Consider the following 14719-nt stretch of genomic DNA (forward strand, 5'->3'; position numbering starts at 1 on the left):
GGTTCTTTATTGAGACAGTAGGACGGCTGAGAGAGGGACATAGTAGAGGAGACACAGGAGAGAAGGTTCTTTATTGAGACAGCAGGGAGGCTGAGAGAGGGACATAGTAGGGGAGACACAGGAGAGAAGGTTCTTTATTGAGACAGTAGGAAGGCTGAGAGGGAGACACAGAAGAGAAGGTTCTTTATTGAGACAGTAGGAAGGCTGAGAGAGAGACACAGGAGAGAAGGTTCTTTATTGAGACAGTAGGACGGCTGAGAGAGGGACATAGTAGGGGAGACACAGGAGAGAAGGTTCTTTATCGAGACAGTAGGAAGGCTGAGAGGGAGACACAGGAGAGAAGGTTCTTTATCGAGACAGTAGGAAGGCTGAGAGGGAGACACAGAAGAGAAGGTTCTTTATTGAGACAGTAGAAAGGCTGAGAGGGAGACACAGAAGAGAAGGTTCTTTATTGAGACAGTAGGAAGGCTGAGAGAGAGACACAGGAGAGAAGGTTCTTTATTGAGACAGTAGGAAGGCTGAGAGAGGGACATAGTAGGGGAGACACAGGAGAGAAGGTTCTTTATTGAGACAGTAGGAAGGCTGAGAGAGAGACACAGGAGAGAAGGTTCTTTATTGAGACAGTAGGACGGCTGAGAGAGGGACATAGTAGGGGAGACACAGGAGAGAAGGTTCTTTATTGAGACAGTAGGAAGGCTGAGAGGGAGACACAGAAGAGAAGGTTCTTTATTGAGACAGTAGAAAGGCTGAGAGGGAGACACAGAAGAGAAGGTTCTTTATTGAGACAGTAGGAAGGCTGAGAGAGGGACAGAGTAGGGGAGACACAGGAGAGAAGGTTCTTTATTGAGACAGTAGGAAGGCTGAGAGGGAGACACAGAAGAGAAGGTTCTTTATTGAGACAGTAGGAAGGCTGAGAGGGAGACACAGGAGAGAAGGTTCTTTATTGAGACAGTAGGAAGGCTGAGAGGGAGACACAGAAGAGAAGGTTCTTTATTGAGACAGTAGGAAGGCTGAGAGGGAGACACAGGAGAGAAGGTTCTTTATTGAGACAGTAGGACGGCTGAGAGAGACAGAGTAGGGGAGACACAGGAGAGAACGTTCTTTATTGAGATAGTATGACGGCTGAGAGGGAGACACAGGAGAGAAGGTTCTTTATTGAGAGACAGTAGGAAGGCTGAGAGGGAGACACAGGAGAGAAGGTTCTTTATTGAGACAGTAGGGCAGCTGAGAGAGAGACAGAGTAGGGGAGACACAGGAGAGAAGGTTCTTTATTGAGACAGTAGGACAGCTGAGAGAGAGACAGAGTAGGGGAGACACAGGAGAGACAGTTCTTTATTGAGACAGTAGGGAGGCTGAGAGGAGACACAGGAGAGAAGGTTCTTTATTGAGACAGTAGGGAGGCTGAGAGGAGACACAGGAGAGAAGGTTCTTTATTGAGACAGTACGACGGCTGAGAGAGAGACAAAAGAGAGAAGGTTCTGGCAGGATTTGATCCTCAATGCCGCCTGCCTGGTTTACCACATAAATGTGTTTCCAACACAGGAATGCCACGCAGATGACCTGCCAAGTTGGATAAACCACTGTGTAATGTCAGAACATTTTGTTGCCCAAGTTGCCCAGTGGTGACGTCATCCCCCTTTGTTCCACCGCTGGCTGCTCCACCCACAACCAAAACCAAGAAGAGACCAAATACATAATTTGTGGTATAATGTAGTGGAAAACACGGATTTTCTTGTGTTTTGCATTATTTCCACTATTTATGTTAAGCCTTCACACATGGATCCTACCAGGTGCACCGGTACCAGAACGTTGTGACTCGGATGCGAGCTAGATATTCCCAAACAGAATACATAATGCATCTATATGCACACATGTGCTCAGCTTATTATCTGTGTAACACAGATATTAGTAAAGAAATGGAACAAGAGGCCTGCCGTTGTACAGACTTCAAAGTCTCATGCAGACCTATTCCTTTCTAGATACATTGGACCTCATTCACTAACATTCTCCTAAGTTTCCTCGTAATAATAATAATACACTTTATTTGTATAGCACCTTTCACCTTTCAATTGCAGCCCAAGTGTTTCGCAGCAGAAAATACAGTAAAATAGACATACAATTAGCATCAAATAGACAGAATAAAAGCAACAATCACATACACAGCAAAATAATCAGAAAATGGCATACAAATTGCAGCATAAACAACAGTAACATACCTCTCATTTCCAATACAATAATAATCATACTTATCAATAACTTATCGATTCCTAATCTTTTAAGTATCGTCCGATACCAATATAATCCATTATTGTACTGAACAGTGCAGATGTTTTAGACGATTAGCTTGGGGTCATTGGAAATAAAATACCAAGATAGATTACCGTAATCCACTTCTCCATTTTAAATATTGAATAATGATGCTTCTATGTGTCAAGAATGTAGAACATCAAGTTGCTACACATGGTTCTTGGTGTACAATCTTTGTATCAGAGTCTATGCCAGTATTATTATCATACTCTATACCAGTATTAGTATCTTAGCTCAGTATTAACATGAGTCTCTATACTAGTATTAGTATCAGAATCTATACCAGTATTAGTATCAGAATCTATACCAGTATTAGTATCTGAGTCTATACCAGTATTAGTATCTGAGTCTATACCAGTATTAGTATCAGAGTCTATACCAGTATTAGTATCTGAGTCTATACCAGTATTAGTACCATAGTCTATAGCAGTATTAGTACCATAGTCTATAGCAGTATTAGTATCAGAGTCTATACCAGTATTAGTATCAGAGTCTATACCAGTATTAGTATCAGAATCTATACCAGTATTAGTATCTGAGTCTATACCAGTATTAGTATCTGAGTCTATACCAGTATTAGTATCAGAGTCTATACCAGTATTAGTATCTGAGTCTATACCAGTATTAGTACCATAGTCTATAGCAGTATTAGTACCATAGTCTATAGCAGTATTAGTATCAGAGTCTATACCAGTATTAGTATCAGAGTCTATACCAGTATTAGTACCATAGTCTATAGCAGTATTAGTATCAGAGTCTATACCAGTATTAGTATCAGAGTCTATACCAGTATTAGTATCAGAGCCTGTACCATAGTATCAACAGGGTCAATTCTGGCTCTGTAAAGAGTCAAGACCCAAGAGTCTCCCCTCTACAGACAGGCCCAATTTATGCTAATCCCATGCCGTTTGGGGGCAAAACCATGCAGTTATTTGCATGTAGTACAAATGTGTTATTTTCGCCTATTTTAAAAAGGGTGTATTTGCCTATTTCTGGATACTGGTCTTGGAATTGCATAAATTGGGTGTGGCTGGAAAGTTGAAACTCTTGTGGATCCAATGAGCCCAGCTGTATTCATGTGTGACGACGTTACTTCCCATAGTAGCCATTTCAATGTAGTGAGACCATTTTATGAAACTAAACCGCACTGTATAAAACAACCTATTGTGACCTCTAGGATAATCACAGCCTCATGAAACTTTAAAAGCCACAAACTGCCTTTCTGGGGACATGTGGCATGCCTAGTGTCACGGCAAACTCAACCCCGGGAAATTACTACTAGGGGTATCAACACTCGTCTCTAGGTCTTTAAGAGTTAGGTCGCTCGTGCATTTCAAAGCCCCGGAGATGAGCGTTAGGCTGCCTGGCTATAGGTAAAGTATAGGCTCACCTGCGTGCTAAGTGTCTCTCAGCCAGCTCGCTCTCCGTGGTCCGACACCCTTTAGTGTTGGTAGTTGATGGTTTGTAGACATATTACACGTGGACAATATATTTTTCACAACTCCTCAATCACTCAAGACACTTTTCTAACATTGGCTTGATGACTGGGTAAGCCCGCCCCCTCTAGCCTGACAGCCATGCAGGGCAACCATCAGGGACATGGTGTGCCGTGACACCTGGGTGTATTAAAAACATTTTCAGAACAGATGTGTTCATGGTCCAATGCAATTTCGGCACTACTCCCCTAGAAGGAGCTAGCCCCCTGAAGTTCAAACTCTGGAGACTCTGTGTTAGATTTTTGCTTATGCCTCATCACACATCATGCGCTGACATATTAGCCAATAACCCTCCAACCCGTGGCCTTGGATTATCTCAAATCGCTTCAAAATCCAATAACAACAGGGGACGCCTGCCTGTGTCAGAGCCCACTGAGGCGCTTCGCTCCGAAATCGAATGTGTTCGGCTAGACCACGTCAGCCGGTTCACCCGTCATGGCGGCGGCGGTACCTTAAGCCCTGCGTTGCAGATGGTGGCGTTCCCCGTTCGGCACACAGCGCCGCCGCGTTCATCCCCGGCCGTGACGTGTAGAGATGGAAGCATTAGTGCCGGTGAGGGGGGTGGTCTACCGCTGGCCCACACTGACACATTGATCCATCTGTTCATTTGTCACGAGCTCCAGATAACTTGTGTCACTGCTGCTCACAGCTCTGGAAACGAATGGAGGAAATACTTCCCTCAGTTTTCTAAAACCTAACCCGGGATTGGTGGCATCATTATTTCCTGCATTGAATCCTGAAGTCTGGACTTTGACGGTCTGTGCGGTGGAGCTATTTCCAGTCTGTAGTTCTACAGTTAAACCTAGGGCTCTGCTGAATGAGATCCCTGTCGTCTTGTGGTGTTGCCTGCCTTTAAAACATACAGGAGAAACCCAGTAAAGCCATGTTGAGGACACCCCACACCCCAAATTCATTCAACTTTTATTTCAACTCGAAAGATCATTGAGGGCACAATTATGTTGAGCATACAAACATAATAAATACATGATGAATACAATAAAAAAAATCCAATAAACAGTACAATATACAATACGTGCAAATAAGTGCAAATAGAACCATGTTAGGCCACACTAAGTGCAATTATAACATGTTAGGCCACACTAAGTGCAAATAGAACATGTCATTTGTCCCAGTTACCCTGATCTGAGAAGATGTTTGTAGATGTTAGATATGATTTAGTATAACATGACATACCAGTAACTGTATAGGTGAGGTGATAAGAGAGAGGACACAGATATTTCGAAGGGGAAACATATTTCATGTCCAATTCCTAGTACATTTGTAATATTAGCAACTGCACATCTAGCTGTCATCAACCAGCTAAGCCAGGTAGCTGATATAGCTAACATTCAGCGATTTAGTGTTTTTATTTTATTACATTGTTCTATTTCATCAGATGCAAACAATTATAAATAATAAATCATTATATCCATTGGCCGCCCTGCTCTCTAAATATCAGTATTGGCATCGGCCATTGAAAAACCCACATTGGTTGACCATAATATCCTCTCTTTGTGTCCACCTCTAGTGCAGGGGTTCCTAGCATTGTTGCCAGGTGACCCCGTGGTGAGGTCAATAGATTCCTTCCTTAAAACACGTGACCGCTGTGTCTCCTTCACGTTGTAAAACACATGTATCATTACTGACGCTGACAGTCGTCAAGCTGTTGTTCTGAGCTGGCTGTGTGGATTTCATTCACAGTGGCCTCTGTTTGTGAATGGCATTTAGTACGGTAAGCTGAGCTCAGCTAAAACACACACCGTATAACACCTATGAAATACAAACCTAGTTAAAGACAATGAGGCAATCTCTGGTAATAGCGAGAAGTAAAAATGTGACGGGTATGGTCCTTTAAAGTATTTCTTTATTTGCTGTGATCCCCATAACAGTAGGATCCTTGTCATGGAATATTTACATTTGACTACTGCTTAAAGTTGCTATAGATAACATGCAGCGACTAGATGTCCCACTAGAGCACCAGCATGTAATTTATCCAATCAGGTGCAGTCCACGTGGAGAAATGGGAAGTAGGGAGGGAGGGGATACATGCCTGCAACATGCAACAAGTAATAAACTCCACTTACCTTTCTAATTAGCTTTAGAGGTCCTAAACTCTGGAACACTCTTAAGTTCATCATTGAGGTCAACATATTTATCTATATTTAAAAAACAATTAAAATCTCATTTAATTTCATCATAAATCATCAACATATTAAGTTAGTCCTGTGCATCAGTGTTACATATATGGCTGCTTATTTTGTTCTTTTTCTTCATTATATACTTTTCATATGTTATTCTCTTCTCCTTTGCCTTCTTGTACCTTTTCTCTTTTTTCTTTTTCTTTTCTTGTTATTGGCTCTTGTTGCTGTGTTTTGAACATGACATATATCCGTCGCTATAGTGTTTGCCTTATGTCTCTGATCTGGTTTTGAGTTTATTTTCTAGACCATATTTACATGTATTTTGTTCATATATGATTATCGACATTGATGGGATGGGAGTGGAGCTTTGTACACGTTTGGGCTTCGTTCCCTCCTAGCACTGTTTTTTTTTAAATAATGTGATAAATAAATAAACTAAACTAAACATGAAAACAACAACATTCATTCAACATTCATTTTGGACCCACAAACATTTCTTCAATGATAAATTAATTAATCAATAATTGTTTGGGGGGGGGGGGGGGGGCAATACTTTTATTCTGCACCTTTCAAAAGGCTCTGTGGATGTATTATAAAAAAAATTATTATTAAAAGATTACTCTACATAAGAATTGCACCTTTATGTTTGGTAAACATATCAGTTTTTTTATGTGCTATTACTGACTCAGTTCAATATGGAAAGATATACCACATTGTTGACTTTGGGAGTAACGGTGGCCTCCTCTGCTTCCTCCTCAGAATGGACTTTGATGACGAGGATGGAGAGGGACCCAGCAAATTTTCAAGGTGAGAAAATATGATGGAGGACAAACGCTGCTGCTCATCGATGTATCGATCTGTCTCCCAACCTGCTCATAAACACATGTTTTGATGCAATAAGAATAATGCAAATTTGGGATGTATTCACTTTCAGTAAAACAGAAATTCTAGCTCACTGACTAACAACAAATATTCACTCATTAAAAGTCTACATTAAAGGTCTATGGTGTGAAGAGATATGTTTTTAGAGTGCAAAGTGACAGAATGCATTAATATAGCAGCATAAACAACAACAAAATAGTTCTAATTTACAACACAATAATCACAATGTGGATTTAATGAGTGCAAAGTGGCAGAATGCATTAAAAGGCTAAGGTGAAGAGATATGTTTTTAGCTTACTTGTAAAAATATTTAGTGAGCTAGCCTCCCTAATGTCCATAGCTTTGGTGCATAATTAGCAACGGCTGCATCCCTGATTTTCTTTTGTCTGTTGCTGGGAACCTTCAATAAACCAGTAGATGATCGTAATGTTCTTGGGGCACATAGTTGACAAGATAATTGGCAATGTAGCTTGGTCCTGTTCCATGTAGTGCTTTGTATACTGTAAGGAGGAGGACCTTCAAATCTCACCGGAAGCCAGTGCAGAGTAGCTAACACTGGACTGATGTGGCATCTCCTCTTGGTTCTAGTTAATAGCCTAGCTGCAGAGTTTTTAATGAATGTCTTTCTGTGTTTTCCTTCGATAGGCCAGTAAAGAGTGCATTACAGTAGTCAAGTCGGCTTGAAATAAAGGAAGGATTATGTTTTTGTCACCACGTTGAAGTGGGACGTAATGCTTAGATCTGAGTCTATGATAACACCAAGACTTGTAACGTCAGGTTTAATCCAAGGAGTATGTTTCCCCATATTGTTCAGCAGTATTTCTCTTTTTGTTATTTTATAGGGCTGACCAGTGAGATTTCAATGAAGAGGAAAAACACATTTTGCATCTCAATAACATAATAATTACTATGATAAAGTACATAACAGACCCCCCCCTCTCTCACACACACACACACACACACACACACACACACACACACACACACACACACACACACACACACACACACACACACACACACACACACACACACACACTTTGGCCCATTATTATTGGGGAGGACAGCCCTATCAGTATTGGGGAGGACTGCCCTATCAGTTTTGAGGAGGACAGCCCTATCAATATTGGGGAGGACTGCCCTATCAGTTTTGAGGAGGACAGCCCTATCAATATTGGGGAGGACAGCCCTATCAGTTTTGAGGAGGACAGCCCTATCAATATTGGGGAGGACAGCCCTATCAGTTTTGAGGAGGACAGCCCTATCAATATTGGGGAGGACAGCCCTATCAGTTTTGAGGAGGACTGCCCTATCAGTATTTAGGAGGACAGCCCTATCAGTATTGGAAGATAGTTCAACATTCTCTTGTCAAAGGGTCATAATTTGATTTAGAAGATAACCCACTGAAAGACTTCCTGTCTCATGGTGTTTAAAGCCTTTCTATGTAGCCTACATTATGTGTTGTTTCATTTCAGACTCAGTTGTAAACATTGTTATGTCAAACATATTGTATCGTTTTTTACTCTTCTTCTTCATAACGTTATGTGTAAATGTTTTGTGTCTTTTGTTTTGGTCTCTTTCCTTCATTTCACTACATGTACCTTAATTTCACTTCATGTCTCATTATGTATGTGCATCTCTTGAATCTTGAATTTTCTGACGTTGTTGTTCTTCAAACATCTTGAAGCCTGTCTCCTTCCATCCCAGGCATCTTCTCCTTTTTTTCTTCTTTTCCTCAAAATGCTGTTGTTCTGTTGCTTTCTTTCTGCTCGTTTCCTCTCACAGACAATGTATTATCCATCATATCCTGAGCTGACAGCACACACAGGACACTTCTCTTTAACTTGAGCAGTGGAGATGGAGATGCTGCTCTCTGCTGGTGGGATGAGTAACTGCAGTTGCAAAAAAAACAAAAATAAAAATAAAAAAAACATCACCTTTCCCTGAGGAAACAGTGGATATGTCACATAGCTGTCCTCATTCCAGAGATTTGCATTACAGATTCTACCTTTAGATAGTCTGTGTTCCCTTGTTTAGAGAAGGAAGCAAAACATGTAAAACACATTCACATTTTGATGTGTGCCTGGTGCCAGTGTATGGCAGCCATTGAGCCTGTGTAGCCCAAGGTTGGGTGCTACCGGTGGTGGTGAAGGAGGACATTTCCACCCTACATTGTGGGGAGAGCGCTTTGAGTGTCTAGAAAATCGCTATATAAATGTAATGATCATTCATTCATTCATTCATTCATAAAACCCATTGTACTATTAGTCATAAACCATCATAATCATTTCCTACTTTGAGTTCACTGGATGCGAGGAATGTAGGCTATCTGTGTCTGCTGTTCGATGAAAACGTCCTCCAAATTATTATAATTTTTTACCATTGACGTCCATGCATTTTTAACAAAGATTAAATGGATTATCACTGGTCGTAGGATCATGAATCTCACCGAGCAAATAAAGGACTGTGTAAACGGGTTCACTATGACTTTTCTATGTACAATGTCTCATGGAGGGGGGGGGGGGGGGGGGGGGGTTAGCTCGTTGAAATGAATGGTAATCTTGCTATTTTGGTGCTTGCTGATCTTTGTGGCCATCCTTCCATCTGTCTGGCCCAGCCATCCAGCACGTAAGACCTGCAATGTGCAAGTGTTCCTCTAGGGGGCAGAGGCAGACTGAGGCAATTTAGGGGGCAGACTACGAGTATGAGTGGCGAGTGGCCCGTATGTGCTAATGCACTGTTACCTATTTCAAAGGCTGTTAGGTAAATGAGGCGCAGGTAGGACCTGATGTTCACTGAAATTAACCTCAACTGAACTGAAATGATGAACAATTTTCATAATTTAGTAATTTACAAAGGTAATTTAGAAAAGGTAATTTACAAAGGTAATTTCAATACAGCTCCTATTGCTTTCAATGGCAGTGAGGGGCATTTCACCCCCTCTCAGACAACAACATGTGTTCTGTTTAGAAGGTAGACAAGCCATGTAACAAACCATGACAAGCCATGTAACATAAATTGGGATACAATCTTAAAGGATATGTTCTTCCAATCATAGTTTGGTATATCTTGGAAAAAAAATGTATTTCAGTATGGGCACCCTAGCTGCAAGCTAGTTCATTAGAATCTGTCTCATGATATCCATCAGTTTCAGTGAGGGACGCTAACTATGCTAACATACCCTTTTTATTGAAGCTGAAGGACAGGTCTGGAAACATATTCTCACATTATGACAATAACCTGTCAAACAAACAAACAAACAAACAAACAAACAAGCAAGCTTTACATTTAAAATGTGAAGGTATTCCATTACCAAGCTGTAATGCTAGGTGGATTTAGGATTTCAGCCTTCTAGGTCTTCAAAGGATTTTGTTCTGAGTGAAGGATAAACAAGCTTTACAAAATGTGCAACAACCACAGGGAATTATCCAGCAATTTTGGGCACTGTATCAAACAAAGGCCTCGCGTCCTGCTGGAGTATAAACTACTTCCTCCTCTGTTCCAGAGAGAACCACAGCGAGATCGAGCGGCGTCGGCGTAACAAGATGACTCAGTACATCACGGAGCTGTCGGACATGGTCCCCACCTGCAGCGCTCTGGCCCGCAAGCCCGACAAGCTGACCATCCTCCGCATGGCCGTGTCCCACATGAAGTCCATGAGGGGGACAGGCAACACGTCCACTGATGGAGCCTACAAGCCCTCCTTCCTCACCGAACAGGTACCGTCAGAGAGAGAGAGGCGTGAGTTAGGAGAGAATAGACAGCAGTAGAGTTTGGCACTGGTTTGTTGAGTCACTGGACAAACCTAATAAAGATTCAACAGGGACGACTCAAAGGTTTGTTGAGTCACTGGACAAACCTAATAAAGATTCAACAGGGACGACTCAAAGGTTTGTTGAGTCACTGGACAAACCTAATAAAGATTCAACAGGGACGACTCAAAGGTTTGTTGAGTCACTGGACAAACCTAATAAAGATTCAACAGGGACGACTCAAAGGTTTGTTGAGTCACTGGACAAACCTAATAAAGATTCAACAGGGACGACTCAGGTTTGTTGAGTCACTGGACAAACCTAATAAAGATTCAACAGGAACGACTCAAAGGTTTGTTGAGTCACTGAACAAACCTAATAAAGATTCAACAGGGACGACTCAAAGGTTTGTTGAGTCACTGAACAAACCTAATAAAGATTCAACAGGGACGACTCAAAGGTTTGTTGGGTCACTGGACAAACCTAATAAAGATTCAACAGGGACGACTCAAAGGTTTGTTGGGTCACTGGACAAACCTAATAAAGATTCAACAGGGACGACTCAAAGGTTTGTTGGGTCACTGGACAAACCTAATAAAGATTCAACAGGGACGACTCAAAGGTTTGTTGGGTCACTGGACAAACCTAATAAAGATTCAACAGGGACGACTCAAAGGTTTGTTGGGTCACTGGACAAACCTAATAAAGATTCAACAGGGACGACTCAAAGGTTTGTTGAGTCACTGGACAAACCTAATAAAGATTCAACAGGGACGACAGTGGCTCAGGAGGTAGAGCGGTCGGTCGTCTGGTAGTCGGAAGGTTCCCGGTTCCTCCCGGGCAGCGTGTCCCAAGTGTCCATGAGCAAGACACTTAATCTCTAACTGCTCCCGATGAGCAGGTCGGCACCTTGCATCGTTGTCTCTACCGTCAGTGTGTGAAAAAAAGCAAGGATAACAAATCAATTAAAACATGTCCAACATGATTGACAGTGGTTGGAGATCAAGGTTTTAAACTCTGCAACAGAGGGGAGAATCTCACACTTGAAGGACTGTTGGAGTTCATTCTATGAGCTAAGGGACATCGTAACAAAATGCAGATTTACCCTGTTCCAAGCAAACTAGGGGGACCGTAAGTAAATTTTATAGTTTATAATATCATAGTATATTATAGTTATATTATAGTAACTAATAATAAGTAACCCTAACTGCTCCTGATGAACAGGTTGGCACCTCGCATGGTTGCCTCCGCCGCCAGTGTGTGAATGTGTGAGTGAATGGATGAATGTGAGGCATAAGTCGTAAAGCGCTATACGATCTGGTCTGCCCGACCCGAAAAGCTGGTACAGATGATTTCACTGTTCCCGGCGGAGGGTTTTCTCTTGTTCAACCCAGCTCCATAGCAAATACAGCAATATCTTTTTCATAAAAAAGTGTAGTTACATTAAAGATGTCCCAGATGTTTTTTTTGTTTTCACGTCTTATTTTTATGTTGTTTCTTTAATTATATTGCTTTGTTTAATGAATGTGTTATGATTTGAGGTAAAGGTTATATCAGTATTTTTAAACCTGTATCCCCCTTCACTACCTTTAAGGACTCTATCACAGAGTTGTTTACACACACACACACCTGCAGCTGTCACCCAGTCTTTTAACTGTAATTAGTCTGTTCTGCTTCTTGTATCACACACCGTGTCATTTTATTTGGTGGTTTGTTTGATGTATGTTTTAATTGTTTTCCTCACCTCTGTGATGTATGTATCGTGTCTCTTTTCAATTTTTCTTTATACATTTTACACATTTTCTTGTCCCCTTTCCTTGTTACCCTTCAAGAGGCCCTTTTGTCCTCTCACCAAGCCGTCATTGAAAATACAAATCTTTTTCTTAATTGACTTGTCTGGTTAAATAAAGTAATTTTTCCGCTGTGAATAATGAATTATAGAGACACACATTTTTGTAATTGGTCCAGTGTGTTGTGAGATATGGCTTCAGTCCTAAGGGACAGAACTCACTGCTCAGGCATGAGCCTCTCTGTGGCAGTGCACATACTCTGACGTGCACGTTTGCACTCAATACTGGACCAATTACAAAGCTTTTTGTCTCTATTATTCATTTAGACCCCACACCATAGATTTAGGGGTGGTTGCAGGTAGGGATGCACCAATCCGATATTGATATCGGATATCGGCCCGATATGACTAAAATAGCTAGATCGGGTATCGGGAGACAATCACATTTAAATAATATATATATATACTTTTTTATAATAATAAATAACAATTCAGTACATTTATATCTATGTGTTAATTCCATTATATTTATGTCAGCGGGTACCTGTTGTCTTTTCCTTTACATAAATAAAGAAATTTCCACCATGAATGTATGCAGAAAAGGCACAGATTGGTATATACAAGTACACCAGAATGCAGGAAATTAGTGTTTTGACGCTCAAAATGTCCTGGCAGAGGACCAACGGTCCCCCCCGCTTAAAGTGTCCCCCACAACGTTATTATGCCCTTGCTCCTCACAACAGAAAAATATGGTCCAGGTTTTAAAATATCGAAGTTATCCTTTTAAGTGGTTCTACACCCCCCAGTAAGCTCTACTTTTAGTGCAAATAAATAAACATAAACGTATTATAATATATGTTAATTGTGTGCGTGTGTGTGTGTGTGTCTATGTGTGTCTCTCTCCACTCCCAGGAGCTAAAGCACCTGATCCTGGAGGCTGCGGACGGCTTCCTGTTCGTGGTTGCCGCGGAGACGGGCCGTGTGATCTACGTGTCAGACTCCGTGACGCCGGTGCTGAACCACCCACAGACGGAGTGGTTCGGCAGCACCCTGTACGAGCAGGTGCACCCGGACGACGTGGACAAGCTGAGGGAGCAGCTCAGCACCTCCGAGAACTCCATGACGGGTAAGGCCTGATACCCGTCAGGGATATGAAATGGCAATGGAGTTATTCATAATAAAACACTAGATACTTGTGCCTAAGTGACGAGGTTAAACGCTCAATGAAGAAACCCAATGGCCATCACAACCCAGCGTGTAGATGGATGGGCAGCGAGAGCCAGCATATCACCAGGGTTATCAAGTGGGGTACCCCCCTTCACTGGTGTTTCGTCAAGTTAGGACCACGTCACCACGGGAAGGCTCAGTGGTTAGTTCCAGCGTCCCTGCTAGCTCCCACTCCATGAACTCCATGCTAGCTCCCACTTTCCATGATATCCACATGCTAAATCTCCCAAAGTTATCCTCTCCTATTAGGGATGTCCGATATTATCGGCCTACCGATATTATCGGCCGATATCGGCATTCAAATGTGATATCGGAAAATATCAGTATCGTTTTTTTTTACATTTCTATAACCTTTATTTACCCAGGCAAGCAAGTAAGAACAAATTCTGATTTTATTTATTGTCAAAAGTATGCATAATGTTGTGTTAATTCCACAACAAGAGATATGTAATGTTAATTACCTGAAATTATTCCATTTACAATATCGGTATATCGGTATCGGTAAAAAAGCCAATATCGAGCATCCCTATATCCTATCCAATGTCAAAAATACAATTCCTGATACCAATATAGTAAACTCCACACAGAAAGCCCCCCCCCCCCCCCCCCCCCCCGCGCGCTTTCAAACTCCACTGTGCCGTCTTTGCGCGTGATCGTGAAACCGAGACACGTCTCCCCGCATCGTGCCTGCTGCTGAGGCAGGGTTTGCAGAGTCATCGCCCGCTCACAGAGTGGAACGGCTTGTCTGGAGGAACTGATGGCGTTTAAACTGAGACTGCAGGGTGACGAGGTTTAAACTGAGACCGCAGGGTGACGAGGTGTGAACGTGGCTCTGTCTCCGCAGGGTGACGAGGTGTGAACGTGGCTGTGTCTCCGTGCCGTCTCTCTCACAGCGCCTCAACGTCTCAGCCGCTACGATACTTGCAGGAGCTTTTCCAGACACTGCACCCGTCAGACAACATCATTGTAGACGATAGACATTACTTTAGCATGTCTATTTTATTATCTATTCTATTTTATTATTGTATTTTGTGATTGTATTTTTGCACAATCAAGGCGGGCATTTCACTACATGTCTCGTGTAGTATGTGACGAGTAAATCTCTTGAATCTTGAGGGTATCGGC

The 14719-nt window shown here is 42.0% G+C and overlaps 1 protein-coding gene across 3 annotated transcripts in view; it reads left to right on the forward strand.

Moving 5' to 3' along the window:
* arnt2 (aryl-hydrocarbon receptor nuclear translocator 2) overlaps positions 1-14719 on the forward strand; it is a 376808-nt gene that overhangs the window by 77784 nt on the left and 284305 nt on the right. For 2 of the 3 annotated variants that reach the window (XM_084307418.1, XM_084307419.1), the window contains exons 3-5: positions 6704-6751; positions 10332-10545; positions 13280-13493. In XM_084307418.1, coding sequence (XP_084163544.1) covers positions 6704-6751; positions 10332-10545; positions 13280-13493 — 476 coding nt within the window. The remainder of the gene's footprint in view (positions 1-6703; positions 6752-10331; positions 10546-13279; positions 13494-14719) is intronic. The other variant, XM_084307420.1, reaches the window with a different exon arrangement.

This window comes from Notolepis coatsorum (genome assembly GCF_963971535.1).
Source record: "Notolepis coatsorum genome assembly, chromosome: 2".
Classification (NCBI taxonomy): domain Eukaryota; kingdom Metazoa; phylum Chordata; class Actinopteri; order Aulopiformes; family Paralepididae; genus Notolepis; species Notolepis coatsorum.